This window comes from Periophthalmus magnuspinnatus, chromosome 9 (assembly GCF_009829125.3).
Source record: "Periophthalmus magnuspinnatus isolate fPerMag1 chromosome 9, fPerMag1.2.pri, whole genome shotgun sequence".
Taxonomy (NCBI): Eukaryota; Metazoa; Chordata; class Actinopteri; order Gobiiformes; family Gobiidae; genus Periophthalmus; species Periophthalmus magnuspinnatus.
Window position 1 is genome coordinate 449,173 of NC_047134.1, and position 16,944 is coordinate 466,116.

Sequence of the window (16,944 nt, forward strand, 5' to 3'; positions counted from 1 at the left end):
AGCAGTGGACCAAGAGATATATAAAGGACAGGACACACACACATCCCCTCAGACCTGAAAAAGACCAGAGACACGAGACAGAAACCGAGGACTGGACCAGAGACACGAGACCAGAAACCGAGGACTGGACCAGAGACACGAGACAGAAACCGAGGACTGGACCAGAGACACGAGACAGAAACCGAGGACTGGACCAGAGACACGAGACAGAAACCGAGGACTGGACCAGAGACACGAGACAGAAACTGAGGACTGGACCAGAGACACGAGACCAGAAACACGAGACACGAGACAGAGACCAGACCAGAGACCAGAACAGAGACCTGAGACTGGACCAGAGACACGAGACAGAGACCAGACCAGAGAACAGACCAGAGACCTGAGACTGGACCTGAGACCAGACCAGAGACTGGACCAGAGACACGAGACAGAGACCAGACCAGAGACCAGAGACTGGACCAGATCGAAGATCAGACACCAACAATTGAGTTTCCAGGTAGGATGCGTCTTTTCCTTCTTTTTACTGTTGCTGTTGTGATGAGAAATACTGGAGTGTGATTATGTTTTGAAATAAGAGGCAGGAGTCTGTTTTCACATCAGAGTGGAACAAAAAAGTATTTATTCATCCACCAACTGTTCAAGTTCTCCCACTTAAAAAGATGAAATTTGTAATTTTCATCCTAGTGTCACTTCAACTATGAGACAGAATGAGAGAAAGAATCCAAGAAATCACACTGTAGGGTTTCAATACTTTGTTATATACTTTGTTTTCAATGACAGAGGTCGTTTTCTGTAAGTCTCCAAAGGTTTTCACTTTTGCTTAGTTTGGTCCATTCCTCCTGCAGATCTCCTCTAGAGCAGTGATGTTTTGGGGCTGTCCCGGTGTGTTTGGATCATTGTCGCGCTGAAAGACCCAGCCACGTTTCATCTTCAATGCCCTCGCTGATGGAAGGAGGTTTTCACTCAAAATCTTACGATACTTGGCCCCGTTCATTCTTTCCTTTACACAGATCAGTCGTCCTGTCCCATGTGCAGAAAAACAGCCCCAAAGCATGATGTTTCCACCCCCATGATTCACAGTAGGTCTTGAGTCCCTGGTGGTGTAGTGTGTTACTGATGGTCCCTTTGTTACTTTGGTCCCAGCTCTCTGCAGGTCATTCAGACTCAGGATGTGGGTTCTGGAGAAGTTGAGGGACACCGTGTCTTTGGACTGGAACTTTTTCATGGACAAAACTGAGGAAAAGGGACCTTCTCATTGCCTCCATCACAACATTATCACTCCGGAGCAGATACCAGAGTTCTCCCTACCCCCCAGACTGTGCAAGAGCCCCTCCGTACCCCTCACACAACAGGACCCGCTCCAACTGCTCCCCAAACCCCACCACCCCAACAAACCACACCCCGAGAGAGCCACACGACCGGAGAGTTTGGGTCTATACGAGCGCCCCAACACTAAACGTAAAGAGTCGCTGTTCCACGCCAAACGCCCGGTGTACCTGTTCGACCGCAGCCCCGCGACCCGCCCTCCAGGTCCCGCTCCAGGCCCCGCCCCTCAGCCCAGGTTCGGGCTCCGAGCGGCGGGCACGAGGAGCGGCGCCGTGGCCCCTCAGTCTGGATCTGTCTCGTCGTTGTGTGAAAGTTCCTCCTCCTGTGACACCTCCCCCCTCGCATCTCCCAGCATGCTTAGGGGCGCAGACTCATGCCCCGCCTTAACACAGGTGAGATGGGCGGGGTTTAATTAATGACGGGAAATTATCTGAACAGGTTAGTGTGAGAGACATGAATTTGACTTGGCTAATCAATGAAATCAGTGAAAGTATTTAGTGAACATGCAACTGGTGATCAACTTATACGTAACTATTGTAAATATTTATAATGACAAATTATATAACACACAGATTCTGGTTTTCCATGAAATAGGCTCAGCGCGCTAGCTAGCTCACTGTGTCTCAAAGCTAATAGTCACTTTTGTTAAAATAAGAAAACATAAAATAGGAAAAACATATTAAGATTCAAATTAAAATAAAGACTAACCAGTTATTTTTATATGTAGAATACTTCAGTGTGTGAAGCTGTTTCAATATTTATTATGCCTCAAAGTTAGCATTAGCACATGTGACAGTGACGTCCACCTGCAGCTCCTGTCCAATGTCTGACCCTAACCCCCTGACCTCTGACCCCTGGCCAACCTGCAGCTCCTGTCCACTGTCTGATCTTTAAATATTCATTAATTTTAGCGTGACTCCTCAAAAACGTCAGAGAGATAGAATTGGACGGGAAGTAGAGACGCTAACAGGAAGTAGCGAGGCTAACAAGAAGTAGAGATGCTAACAGGAAGTAGCAGTGCTAACAAGAAGTAGAAATGCTAACAGGAAGTAGGAACGCCAACAGGCTACTACTGTGCACAGAGCCAGTTGGCCGTTGAAAACAGCCTGCCAATACTTTTACTACTTTTTTAAGGTGTGTAATGCCTGAAATGTTCCACAGTGTGGCATTAAACTCACCCACCATGTTTCTCATTATTCAGTTACAGGTGTCACTCTTGTGCTTGTTTCATTAAACTTAATGCCATAAGGTGGAACATCCCATGTCAGTCCCAGGGCTGCTGTGGCTATGATAGTTGACGATGTGATTCCAGCTCCCACAGATGAATACTGCTGATGTGTCCTTGGGCAAGACACTTAACTCCCTCTAGTGTGTGCACTGGTGTGTGTGAAAGTGGCCCTGTGTGAACGTGACCCTGTGTGAGCGTGACCCTGTGTGAGCGTGACCCTGCGTGAACGTGACCCTGTGTGAACGTGGCCCTGTGTGAAAGTGACCCTGTGTGAGCGTGACCCTGCGTGAGCGTGACCCTGCGTGAGCGTGACCCTGCGTGAGCGTGACCCTGTGTGAGCGTGACCCTGTGTGAACGTGGCCCTGTGTGAGCGTGACCCCGTAGCTCAGTCTGGAGTGAATGAATAATGCCCCGTTTGAGAACCACTGCTCTGACTCACCTCACATATTTCCTGGTTCAGATACTGAGGACTCCCCCAGGCCCGTCCCGCTCAGGCCCGTCCCCCCCATCCCCCTCAGGCCTGTCCCCCCCGTCCCCCTCCGGCCTGTCCCCCTCGTCCCTCTCGCCGCTCTTCCCTCTGGACGTGCTGCGCTGCTGGGACAGACTTCCCACAGAACACGAGCTTCCACTGGAGGGACGTGGGACCGTTCGCCTGTCCATCGAGCACTACCACACCCACACCACCCCCCCGTCGTCCAGATGCACCGTCCGACTCCGGGTCGCGTCCGTGGAGCGGGTGTCGGCCCTGAGCTGCGCCCTCCACGTGTGCCTGATGCCCGGGAGGAGGCAGAGGCAGAGGAGCGCCATCATCAGGCAGAGCAGGGTCACATACAGGTTTAATGAGGACTTCTTCTTCACAGAGCTGGAGGAGGAGGAGCTGAGGGGGCTGCAGCTCAGGGTCAAAGTGCTGGATAAGACTGCAGGGGGCGCTAGACTGAGGAGAGGGGCCCTGGTCGGAGTGGTGTCCAAACCAATGACAGAGCTGCTGGACATTGACAAGAAATAGAAGAATCAGGAAACATTAAACGCAAAGGTGGAACGGAACGAAGTAAAAGGAGTAAAATACTGTTCATTTTACTGTTCACTCCACTACATTTTTGAAAAGTAAAAGTATTTTTTATTTGAGCAAAAAAACCAAAACAATTATCGATCGATTCAGTTGTTTCTGTCGAACAAAATTCAGCTCAAATCTTTATCAAAATCACAAAGTTTTATTAGATGTGAAACTCTGTGCTTTTACTGTTTACTCTAAGTGCATTTTTAAAAAGGTACTTTAATACTTTTACTGAAGTACATTTTTTCATGTGTATTTTGTTTACTCTTGTATCTGTACTTTTACTTATGTAACACAGTTGAGTACTTCTTCCTTCACTGATTAAATGTAGAAATGTAACTTTCAAAAAGATTTGTTATAAACCGTGACTGTTCCACATCTAAACTAAACCTCCATCCATCCATTTTCTTCCGCTTATCTGGGGCCTAATTGCGGGCAGCAGTTTAAGCAGGGTCTCCCAAACTTCCCTCATCCCAGACATGTCCTCCAGCTCCTCCGGTGGGATCCCAAGGTGTTCCCAGGCCAGAGAGACATAGTCCCTCCAGCGTGTCCTGGGTCTTCCCCGGGGCCTCCTCCCGGTGGGACATGCCCAGAACACCTCCCTAGGGAGGCGTCCAGGAGGCATCCTGAGCAGATGCCCGAGCCTCAGCTGGTTCCTCTCAACGTGTAGGAGCAGCGGCTCTACTCCGAGCTCCTCCCGTGTGACCGAGCTCCTCACCCTATCCCTAAGGGTGCGCCCGGCCACTCTGCGGAGGAATCCCATTTCAGCCGCTTGTATCTGCGATCTTGTCCTTTCGGTCATTACCCAGAGCTCATGACCATAGGTGAGGGCAGGAACGTAGATTGACAGTAAATCGAGAGCTTCGCCTTCCGGCTCAGCTCCTTCTTCACCACAACGGACCGATACAGCGACCGCATCACTGCAGACGCTGCACCGATCCGCCTGTCAATCTCACGCTCCATCCTTCCCTCACTCGTGAACAAACCGCCCCAGTGCTGCAGGTCCTGGCTCGATGAAGCATCAGGACAACATCATCTGCAAACAGCAGAGATGAAATCCTGTGGTTCCTGAACCAGACCCCCTCCGGCCCCTGAACCAGACCCCCTCCGGCCCCTGGCTGCGCCTAGAAATTCTGTCCATAAATATAATGAACAGAACCGGTGACAAAGGGCAGCCCTGGCGGAGTCCAACATGCACTGGGAACAGGTCTGACTTACTGCCGGCAATGAACACAGCTCCTGCTCCGGTCATACAGGGACCGGACAGCCCTTAGCAAAGAGCCCCGGACCCCATACTCCCAGAGCACCCCCCAAAGGACACCACGAGGGACACGGTCGAATGCCTTCTCCAGATCCACAAAACACATGTGGACTGGTTGGGCAAACTCCCATGAGCCTCGAGGACCATGGGAGTTTGCCCAACTCCTCAGCCTTCCCGGTAAGGTCTACTCCAGGGACTGGAGAGGAGAATCCGACCGATAGTCGAACCTCAGATTCAGGAGGAGCAGTGTGGTTTTCGTCCCGGTCGTGGAACACTGGACCAGCTCTATACTCTCCATCAGGTCCTCGAGGGTAAACTAAACCTGTCTGTATAAAATAATAAAAATGTTGATTTGTCCCACATCTTTGGTACAATAGTTCCAAACGAGGACCGTCCCAAAAGACGACAGAGACGTGGATAAAAGGCCCTTAAACTGGACCTGCAGAGGCTTCAGTTTGACCACAAGTCTGAGAACCACTGTCACATTCTGCTTCTTTATTCTGTAAGAAAACATTTACTACACTAAATGTTTCAAATGTATTTAAATCATGATGTAAATAGTAAATACTGTCATTATAACAAAACTACAGTAGAGCTGTATCATATAATACAGTTGTTCTGTCGGTGTGTGCAGTGTTTACAGTGTCAGTGCTGGACACAGTGGACAGGTCACTCTGCTGCTTTTCAGAGCCTAGACTGTGATGACCTCATACTCCCAGAAGGGGGCAGCACACAGACCCCCTTTGATCACACAAGATCAATTCACAAACATTGAACCTGATGATTTCTATTAGAGAATGCGCTGTGTTCTAATAGAATATAAATATACATGTATAATAAATATACATTTGAGTGTTGTCATTTGACTGATCTCTTCTGTGTTAAATGTTATTGGCCTAGAGAATGTTATGATGTAATCTGAAGCCCAGCAATAAAGGATCAATAAAATTAAATAAAAAGGTTTTCATATTTGATAAATAGAGGCTTATAAATTGACTTTAATGAATAAAAACACACTCACACACACTCTTGGGTTCCTCGTGCCCCTTGTGCCCTGGGCCCTGCGTTCTCCAAAGCTCCTCTGCTCCTTTCACTTGACTACATAAGCATTTTTTTTTTTTTGCATAAACCTTTGTTTTATTATTATTATTTTTACATAAACAGTTTTGTTTTACATAAACTGTTGTTTTTGTTTTGTTTTTTACATGAACTACTTTTTAGATTTTTTTTAAACATAAACTGTTATTTTAAAAATTTTTTTTACATAAACCGTTGTTGTTGTTTTTTTTTGCATAAACTGTTGTTTTTGTTTTTTACATAAACCGTTTTTTTAACATAAACCGTTGTTGTTGTTTTTACATAAACCAAATATTTTTATTTTTATTTTTATTTATTTTTATTTTTTTTTTTTACATAAACCGCTGTTTTAGTTTTCACATAAACCGTTTTTTGCATAAACCGTTTTTTAAATTTAATTTTTAATTTTTAATTTTTTTTTTACATAAACCGTTGTTTTTTTTTTTTACATAAACCGTTGTTTTTTTTTTTTACATAAACCGTTGTTGTTTTTACATAAACCTTTTTTTTACATAAATCTTTTTATTTGTTCTTATTTTTTTATATTTTTATTTATTTATTTTTTTTTTTTTACATAAACCGCTGTTTTAGTTTTCACATAAACCGTTTTTTTAAATATTTTTTTTACATAAATCCTTTTTTTTTTTTTTTTTTGTACATAAACACGTCTTGCGGGGCGGTTGCAGCAGTGCGTGGTCACCGTGACGTGACCGTACGTCGTGACGCACAGCCCTCCGTCCTGACGCTCGTGACGTCAGACGCAGCCGTACTCGCGCAGCTCCGATGTAAACATGACACTTCCATGAGACGCGCTTCAACATGGTTTTCGAGAGCGTGGTGGTCGATGTCCTCAACAGGTTTCTGGGGGATTATGTGGTCAACCTCGACTCGTCACAGCTGCAGCTCGGCATCTGGGGAGGTAAAGATTATATTAAACTAGTCACACATGCTAAGCTAACGTGCTAACGGCTCTGACGCTGAGCTAACGAGCAGTGTCCCAGAGCCTCAGCTGTCACTGTCACTGTAACACCTTTAATCACACAGTTTACTTACTCTACGGTCACATTTACACTTTATACACACGTTTTGATAGAGCTGTGTGATCAGAGCTGGTTGTGGTTCTGTCCTTTTGTTGTCTTGTGCAGTGGTGCAGACTCTCTCTGTGTTTTAAGAGGGTTTGTCCACAGACTGAGCAGCACAGGGCAGCTCTGGGTCACACCCTTCTACACAGAGCTCAAAGTCTCCTGGATCACAGCAGGATACTGTTTCAGCTCATCCAGGAAGCAGATTACCCAGAAATCTTGACTTGGAATGAGTGTTGAGGCGTCAAAGTGCCATTGTAAACATGTTCAAACCTGCCCCTGTGTCCTCTCCACAGGCTGCATCCCTCTGCCTCCTCTTTATTTACTCATATTCTGCACTATTCTACGCCTCAAAGTTATTATTACAGATCACTACAGATTATAGTTAAAGTAATGATGGTTGTAAACTAAAATGGAAAGTGAAACACATAACAGTATAAGGGCAGAGTACAGTCACATTTTAACAGAAATGTGTTGGGCAGTTTGTTTAAAGGATTATTTAATTTTGTTTTGGATAAAGTCAAACTGGGCTTTTGGACATTTTGAATGACTCGTGCAGTTGACTGTGGTTGAAGCCAGCTCACGTGACGGAGGGCAAAGACCTGCAGATATCAGCGTGTTTACTCCTCTCGTCACTACATTTGCTTACTCTTTGTGTAGTGGTATTCGTTGTAGTAGTCAGAGATTTGCATTAGTAGAGGTGGAATAGACTGTGGTGGTCTCCTATAGTCTAAAACTGTCACTCATTATTTAAAAAGAACATGGAGTAAACATTACCACACCAAAATCTCACTTTGTTGCTCTTTGTTTTGTCATTCACATAAAAATGAACAACATACAGAGTATAAGTGGCATTTAAACACTGCAAAATGTATGAAAGGAAGAAAGTATTTTGTAGTAGCAGTAGCTGTAGTAGCAGTAGCAGTAGTAGTAGTAGTAGTAGTAGTAGTAGCAGTAGTAGCAGTAGCAGTAGCAGTAGCAGTAGTAGTAGTAGTAGTAGTAGTAGCTGTAGTAGTAGTAGTAGCTGTAGTAGCAGCCTTTCTTAACAAAATGTATTCTGTTTGCAGGTGATGCCATTCTTAAAAATCTTGAAATCAAGGAAAATGCTCTGGTAGGTTCAGATGTGATTAACTTTCACACTTCAGACATGTGCACACGTCATATCAAAACTGGAACTAAACCAGGACTAGACCAGGACTGGACCAGACCAGGACTAAACCAGGACTAAACTGGGACTAGACCAGGACTAGACCAGACCAGGACTAAACCAGGACTAAACTGGGACTAGAACAGGACCAGACCAGAACTAAACTGGGACTCAACCAGAACTAAACTGGGACTAGAACAGGACCAGACCAGGACTAAACCGGGACTAAACCAGGACTGAACCGGGACTAGACCAGGACCAGACCAGAACTAAATTGGGACTAGACCAGGACTAAACCGGGACTAGACCAGGACCAGACCAGAACTAAATTGGGACTAAACCAGAACTAAACTGGGACTAGACCAGGACTAAACCGGGACTAGACCAGGACCAAACCAAGTCTTCATCGGGACTAAACTGGAATCAAACCAGGACAGTTTTGGACGGAGCCTCAGACAAAAATCACTGACTCACGACAACAAAGAAAATGACACGGACGATGGATGAAAATGCAGTTTGTGAAAACAGTTCAGAGACGGTTTACTTTACTTTACAGAGAGGTACTGCAGTACTGACAGAATATTAACTAACACTGTGATGATAGTGTGAGTGTAGACCTAAACCAGGACTAAACCAGGACTTGAACTGGACCAAACCAAGTCTACACTGGGACTAAACTAGACTCAAACCAGGACAAAACCAAAAGTGATAATATGGAACTTTTTGAAGATGCAAACCTGGCTGGATGTGCCATAAAAACACCCATAATGAACAAACAGCTCTTATTTTTTATGGCTTTAACTGGTGATAAAGTGATAACACATTTTTATTCCTTTCAGAGTCAACTTGATATTCCCTTTAAAGTAAAAGCCGGTCACATAGGTAAGAAAACGTGTGTGAAAACAGTTTATTTACATTTAAAGAGCCGTGTCATTCTCTGATCTCTGTTCTAATGTTGTGTCCTCATCACAAACACACGTTTCACACACAAACCTGCAGATTTAGGCTGAGTTCTTCTCTCAAACTGAAAACGCTCTGTTCCACCTTGTGATGTCATCATGTGGCGATACAGGAAGTGCTCCACTGTGTTTTTAAACTCCACACACCTTCATTTCTTGAATCATTTGGATCATTTCAGTCCTGGAGTTGTCTCTTATCTCGACTGAACTAAAGGTAAAAGGAGGAGTTAATGTGAAAACTACCACTTGATGACATCACAAGGTGGAACAGAGCATTTTGAGCTTTGGAGATGTTACAGACTGACTATGTGTGAATGAAACAAAACACAACTCCAGGTCTGGTTTTGAGGAGGTAACATCATTAGAACATGACTTAAATTTCTGAAAAGTAATTTTTGCTTAATAAAAAACCTTTTAATAAATGATTTTAAATGTTTGTGTAGGGAGACTGGAGCTTAAAATTCCCTGGAAAAATCTTTACACACAGTCGGTGGAAGCGACACTGGACGGGGTGTACCTCCTCATCGTCCCCACAGCGAGTAAGTCTGTGTACACGACAAATGTACTTTTAATGAATATAATGATGTACATGTGTAATAAAAACCCACTGAGAATAAATACGTAACAGTGGACAGTGACAGTTATTAACGCTGCACTGTGTAACCTTTCCTGAAATGTTCCACAGTGCTGTGTTTAAGGTTTAGTAGAGCTTTAGCGTCCTGGATGTGATGTTTGTAAAGCTGTTCAAACGTGTGTGTTTCAGGTATAAAATATGACGCGGAGAAGGAGGAAAAGCAGTTCCTCGAGGCTCGACAGAGGGAGCTCCAGAGGATCGAGGAGACCAAACTCAAGGCGGCCGAACAGGGTACAGAGCTGTGGGGGTGTTCTACATGTGTCTCTGTGGTGGAATGTTCAGCAGTTACCACGGTGACACAATGCACACGTTAAAAAAAAAACACTAGACAAAACAGTTTTAAGGTCATCTGAAAACTCAAGAAAAAGTTCAAAAATGTGTTTTAACGGCACATTTGAATCTGAGCGTTCATGGGTCTGTTTAGGAGTTTGATTTCACACAAAAAGGTGAGCGCTGTTGGGTAATGCTAATGCTAGTTTGTGTCTAATTTTATGTGAGAGGGACTTGTTTAACAGCACAGATCATCTCACCTGCTGTGTTTCCATCTAAGTCCGTTCTTTCTGGTCAGACTGTGTTAAAATAAAGCTCAGATTGAGTCAGACCCAAAGGAAACAAAGGAAACAAAGAGAACAATACTGTGAGCCATTACAGGTTGAATAGGGTCGTTAAGGCTGAAACTGGAGACAATAGCTTCAGTTTCGGTGTCATTAGCTCTTCTCTTCTCACAAATATAAGGCAGTGTCCAGCAGCAATCTGACCAGAACTGAAGAAGAGACTTGGACGAGCAGAGAGACGTCTTCACTCCTACAACGATTTGACCAGTGACAGATTTAAACTTTGTCGTTTTCTGTTTATATTAACCTGAAAATAATACTTCTTCTGGAAGAAACAGGTTTGCAAACACAGATCTATTAGACAGTGCGAATGAAGTTGAATGAAATAGTTTGCCCCTAATATGACAGATTATGAATAATTGTGTTGGTGTTAAACAGACGCAGATGTTGATTTGTATTTGTCACTACAGCCGCGGCTGAAAGCACAAACACTCGAGGGTTTGTTATGTCTGTGGTTTCCTGTGTGATCTGATTTCACACTGATCTGGTTTGTGGCATTACACTGTGAAAACCAAAGTGCCCAACTTCCCCTGTGAACTTCACCCGACAAACAAACAGGCAAAAAGAACGTCAAAGAAAACCACAGACTGTGTTTAAGTGCCACACTCTGACTGCTCTCTTATGGCTCTCTTATGGCTCTCTTATGGCTCTCTGATGGCTCTCTGATGGCTCTCTTATGGCTCTCTTATGGCTCTCTTATGGCTCTCTTCTGGCTCTCTTCTGGCTCTCTTCTGGCTCTCTTCTGGCTCTCTTCTGGCTCTCTTCTGGCTCTCTGACTCATCGTGAGTGTACAGATGTTGTGTCATTTGATACTAAGACTGTGTTACTCTCTGTTTTGTTTTGCTGAAGTCGTGTTTCCTGAAGAGTCTGAACCCTGCAGCTCTTTGTGCTTCTTTTTGTCCACATTATATGGACGTTAACCCTGATCTGGACGCTGTTTTAAAGCTCAGTACGTTCTTATCTGCTTTGCTCCGCCCACTCCTCCTCCTATTGGTCAGGCTCTGAGTGACAGATTCACCCGTCAGTGAATAAGCAGAGATTGATCCTGTGAGAGTTTGTAGTTCTTATTTTAAACCCTCTGTGACACATCAGCCTAAACGTGCCTTTTGTTAACGTCACACTGTTTGTGTCTCTTGTATAAATGTGTTTATTTAAATGTTTTGTGTGACAGAAAACCCCGGTCTGGAGAAACAGGACACGTTTGTAGAGAAGCTGGTCACTCAGGTCATCAAGAACCTGCAGGTGAAGATCTCCAACATCCACGTCCGATACGAAGACGACGTGAGTAACACCCGGAGCTTATGTGTGTCCCTCAGGAGGACGGGTCCACAGATATGTGACCTGTGACCTGTGACCTGGACGTGCAGTCGACTGAGACACGAGCCGTCTGTCTGACCCTGTAAAACTCCACCAGTCTGAGTATTCACAATCCAGAACGATAAACTCAGCAGACAGGACAACTGGGATGTTTTTCTCCAGATTATAAAAAGTTAACTATAAAAATATGCTTTATCTTGCGTTTTTTGTTGTATTTTTTGATACCCAAAGCCTCGTTTCCCTCCAGCTCTGTAATCGAGCACATTTTGGCCTGATATAACGCTCTTATTTCTAAAAACTGGAAACAACAGAAGAAAACATGTTAATTTTATAATAACATCACAGTATGAAAGTGAACCTGAAGGACACGTTTATGTATCTAAACTGTCTCTGTTTATTTATCTGTTTCAGTTTAAGCTTCACTTTTGTCTCTGTTTCGCAGGTCACAAACCCAAACTGCCCTCTGTCGTTCGGAGTGTCTCTGGAAAACCTCAGTCTCCAGGTAAAACACTGTCTCACTGATATAAACGACGTGTTACACAAATATCATCCTTCCTGCTGTGCACAAACCCGAGCTCCTCCTTTGTGTGTTTTTTTTTATTCTTCTCCTGACAGACTGCGGACCAGAACTGGAGACCCACTCTGCTGGACGAGAAGGCCAAGCTGTTTTTTAAGGTGTGGATTACGTCCTTTAGTCCGACTCCTGCACTTTTACATTTGTACCTCATTTTCCCCATGTGTCTGAGTAAAGTTTATCTTGTTCCAGTCCAGATTTAGGTCAAAATAAGTCCGCCGTGTGCACTTACAAACCGTTTCACTGTCCGATAATCAGGAAGTGAGCATTAGCACGCTAGTTGTTGTTAGCTTTATCTTATCGGCGCCTCTGAAAATTGTGATAAAGCTTAGAAACTCATTGTGGTGAATAGTGAGGATGTTCTGAATGTAAAAGATAAGTGAGGAATAATTTTGGACCTTTTGAAATGAACCGTTTCTGTTTTTCCGTGTTTTTAAGACGGGGAAAAATCAGGTACAGACACTTTATTTTGAAATGTGTCACCATCTCAAATAATGTTCCACTAGAAAATTTGAAAATTCACGTAGGCATCAACATATCTCAGCACAGTGGTCCCTCGTTTATCACAGAGGAGAAATCGGCGAAGTCTCAGCTTTATTTTTCACATTATTCTCTCTGTTTTTGTCTGTAAAACCCCTCACCACACACTTTATACACTTTTCTCACACAGGCGTTAACATTTTCTCACATTTCTCTCTCGTTTAAACTCTCTCAAAGTTCAAACCTTCGTAGGCGTCTTTGTCGGTGCAGAACGTTTCATCGACATTGTGGGTTTTGTCGGTGGAGAAAACAAATTGCAAATGTACAGCACTTCAGAGTCACACTGAGATCCAACGTTTATGTAAATTTGTGTGAACACATTCTGTACTGGACAGGAGACACGGACTAGAGCAGAACTATCCCAGGACTCAGCCTTGGACTGAATCACATTAATGCATATTTGAATCTGAACCAGTCAGTTTAGTTCTTAGAAGGAGATGATTGTTTCTACGAGCCGATGCTAAACTGGATGTTTGTTTTCACAGCTGGTTAAACTGGATAACCTGTTCGCCTACTGGAACGTCAACTCTGTGCTTTTCTCTACTCATCACTCAGAGGAGGCCCTGGTGAGGCTTTTTTCAGTCACAGTGTTTCTTATGCTTTTGTGCTCAGAGGTGGGTCGACCAGCAGAGAAATGTACTCCAGTGAGAGTAATGCTACTTCAAACTCATCTTACTCAAGTGAAAGGAAGAAAGTATTAGGGAAAAGAAAGAGTTTAAAGAGCAACTGTCAGGATGTAACATCTGGTTTATAACTGAAGTGAAAGTTAGACACAAAAATGAGACAAACCGTCACTTTAGACTCTCAGACGGAAGAGGAGCACCAACTTTTACTGTTAAAAGTACTCTGAAAAATACTATTTCATTAAAAAGTACTCAAATAAATGTAACTGAGAACTACCCACCTCTGACTGTAATTCTGTTTGACTCGGATTTGATTTCTGAATTTTCCCTAAAAACCTTTGACTTTTGTTCCAGCAATGTCTAAAGAACAGCATGAAAAGTAACAACAATTACCCCGTCACCCATGACTTCAGTGAGTATCCACCACAAACTGGACACTACCACACACTTTATTTACATAAATAAACTTATGTTTGTGTTTCAGTTTAAATATAAAAGTGGTTTGTTCTTCTGTTTGACATGTTCATGGTGAAACTTAAAGGGTGTTATCCAGGAAGTGTGTGATTAGCATGCTAGTTTGTGTTAGCGTTACCCTGATGGTAAAACACTGGATGGTCTGAATGAGGTAAATGAAGATTCACTTTGGACCACCACAAACTGTTTAAAATGAACTCGCTGTGTTTTTCACGTTTTTTTCCATTATATAAACTCAGAGTAAATGAGAATAAAACACATAAAAATATTAAAATGAAACAGTTGTGTAATGTTTGTTTTTGTTTGCAGTTTTCCGTCCGATCTCGGCCGATGCCAAACTGAAAATGAACCCCAGGTCAGACGTGGACTTCTCCTCCCCTAAAGTCGACCTCATGGTCAATCTGAGAGAGGTGGCCATCGAACTCAACAGACCACAGGTGAGTGACCTCTGACCCCAGGACTGTGACCTCTGAGGACACAGAGGTGACCTCTGACCCCAGGACTGCGACCTCTGAGGACACAGAGGTGACCTCTGACCCCAGGACTGTGACCTCTGACCCCAGGACTGTGACCTCTGACCCCAGGACTGTGACCTCTGAGGACACAGAGGTGACCTCTGACCCCAGGACTGCGACCTCTGAGGACACAGAGGTGACCTCTGACCCCAGGACAGTGACCTCTGACCCCAGCTGACTGACCTCTGACCTGGAGTTGTGTTTTGTTTCATTCACACATGTTTGAGTTTCACTTTATTATTCGTCTGTAACATCTCCAAAGATCAAAATGCTCTGTTCCACCTTGTGATGTCATCAAGTGGTAGTTTTCAAGTGAACAGCTACTTTTACCTTTAGTTCAGTCGAGAAAAGAGACAACTCCAGGACTGAAATGATCCAAATGATTCTAGAAATGAAGGTGAGTGGAGTTTAAAAACACAGTGGAGCACTTCCTGTATCACCACATGATGACATCACAAGGTGGAACAGAGTGTTTTCAGTTTGAGAGAAGAACTCAGCCTAAATCTGCAGGTTTGTTAAACATGTGAGAATGAAACAAAACACAACTCCAGGTCTGAGAATAGAGGAATATGGGCCTGTTCACATCTGTTTGTTGTGTGTCCAGTACATCAGTGTGATGTGTGTGTTGTGTATGATGTGTGTGTTGTTGTGTGTTGTTGTATGATGTGTGTGCTGTTGTGTGTTGTTGTGTATGATGTGTGTGTTGTTGTGTATGATGTGTGTGTTGTTGTGTATGATGTGTGTGTTGTTGTGTATGATGTGTGTGTTGTTGTGTGTTGTTGTGTATGATGTGTGTGTTGTTGTGTGTCCAGTACATCAGTATCCTGGAGCTGCTCGGTTCGGTGGATTTGATGTCCAGAAATCTGCCCTATAGGAAGTACAGACCACTCGTCCCAGTTCATCACAACTGCAAAATATGGTGAGATAAACCACACAGAGAGAACACGCAAACTCCACACAAACACAGAGAGAACACGCAAACTACACACAGAGAGAACACGCAAACTCCACACAGACACAGAGAGAACACACAAACTACACACAGACACAGAGAGAACACGCAAACTACGCACAGACACAGAGAGAACACGCAAACTACGCACAGACACAGAGAGAACACACAAACTACACACAGACACAGAGAGAACACGCAAACTACGCACAGACACAGAGAGAACACGCAAACTACGCACAGACACAGAGAGAACACGCAAACTCCACACAGACACAGAGAGAACACGCAAACTACACACAGAGAGAACACGCAAACTCCACACAGACACAGAGAGAACACACAAACTACACACAGACACAGAGAGAACACGCAAACTACGCACAGACACAGAGAGAACACGCAAACTACGCACAGACACAGAGAGAACACACAAACTACACACAGACACAGAGAGAACACGCAAACTACGCACAGACACAGAGAGAACACGCAAACTACGCACAGAAACAGAGAGAACACGCAAACTCCACACAGACACAGAGAGAACACGCAAACTACGCACAGACACAGAGAGAACACACAAACTACACACAGACACAGAGAGAACACACAAACTACACACAGACACAGAGAGAACACGCAAACTACGCACAGACACAGAGAGAACACGCAAACTACGCACAGACACAGAGAGAACACACAAACTACACACAGACACAGAGAGAACACGCAAACTACGCACAGACACAGAGAGAACACGCAAACTACGCACAGAAACAGAGAGAACACGCAAACTCCACACAGACACAGAGAGAACACGCAAACTACACACAGAGAGAACACGCAAACTCCACACAGAGAGAACACGCAAACTCCACACAGACACAGAGAGAACACACAAACTACACACAGACACAGAGAGAACACGCAAACTACACACAGACACAGAGAGAACACGCAAACTACACACAGACACAGAGAGAACACGCAAACTACACACAGAGAGAACACGCAAACTCCACACAGACACAGAGAGAACACGCAAACTACACACAGAGAGAACACGCAAACTCCACACAGACACAGAGAGAACACGCAAACTACACACAGAGAGAACACGCAAACTCCACACAGACACAGAGAGAACACACAAACTACACACAGACACAGAGAGAACACGCAAACTACGCACAGACACAGAGAGAACACGCAAACTACGCACAGACACAGAGAGAACACGCAAACTACGCACAGACACAGAGAGAACACGCAAACTACGCACAGACACAGAGAGAACACGCAAACTACGCACAGACACAGAGAGAACACGCAAACTACGCACAGACACAGAGAGAACACGCAAACTACGCACAGACACAGAGAACACGCAAACTACGCACAGACACAGAGAAAACACGCAAACTACGCACAGACACAGAGAGAACATGTAAAACTCCACACAGACACAGACAGAACATGTAAAACTCAGACCCCCTGCAGGTGTAGTGTTGTGAGTGCAGTTTAGGTCAGGTACAGAGTTAAGTCATACTTTTGAGAGCTTTGC

General features: G+C 44.3%; 2 protein-coding genes across 5 annotated transcripts in view; both read left to right on the plus strand.

Annotated features, from left to right (window-relative positions):
* Positions 1-1,169: 1,169 nt before the first annotated feature.
* Positions 1,170-3,560, plus strand: LOC117375652 (C2 calcium-dependent domain-containing protein 4D). Its single transcript, XM_033971954.1, has 2 exons — positions 1,170-1,718; positions 3,015-3,560. The coding sequence occupies exons 1-2, from the start codon at positions 1,170-1,172 to the stop codon at positions 3,558-3,560; spliced, it is 1,095 nt and encodes a 364-aa protein (XP_033827845.1).
* A 3,106-nt stretch (positions 3,561-6,666) lies between these two features.
* vps13a (vacuolar protein sorting 13 homolog A) overlaps positions 6,667-16,944 on the plus strand; it is an 89,858-nt gene continuing 79,580 nt past the window's right edge. The window contains exons 1-12 of one of the 4 annotated variants that reach the window (XM_055223978.1): positions 6,667-6,865; positions 8,096-8,139; positions 9,015-9,057; positions 9,578-9,673; positions 9,898-9,999; positions 11,554-11,663; positions 12,142-12,201; positions 12,315-12,374; positions 13,299-13,379; positions 13,791-13,848; positions 14,220-14,347; positions 15,238-15,344. In XM_055223978.1, the coding sequence (XP_055079953.1) occupies positions 6,766-6,865; positions 8,096-8,139; positions 9,015-9,057; positions 9,578-9,673; positions 9,898-9,999; positions 11,554-11,663; positions 12,142-12,201; positions 12,315-12,374; positions 13,299-13,379; positions 13,791-13,848; positions 14,220-14,347; positions 15,238-15,344 (989 nt within the window). In that variant the 5' untranslated portion in view covers positions 6,667-6,765. The remainder of the gene's footprint in view (positions 6,866-8,095; positions 8,140-9,014; positions 9,058-9,577; positions 9,674-9,897; positions 10,000-11,553; positions 11,664-12,141; positions 12,202-12,314; positions 12,375-13,298; positions 13,380-13,790; positions 13,849-14,219; positions 14,348-15,237; positions 15,345-16,944) is intronic. The other 3 variants (XM_055223979.1, XM_055223980.1, XM_033971914.2) reach the window with 3 other exon arrangements.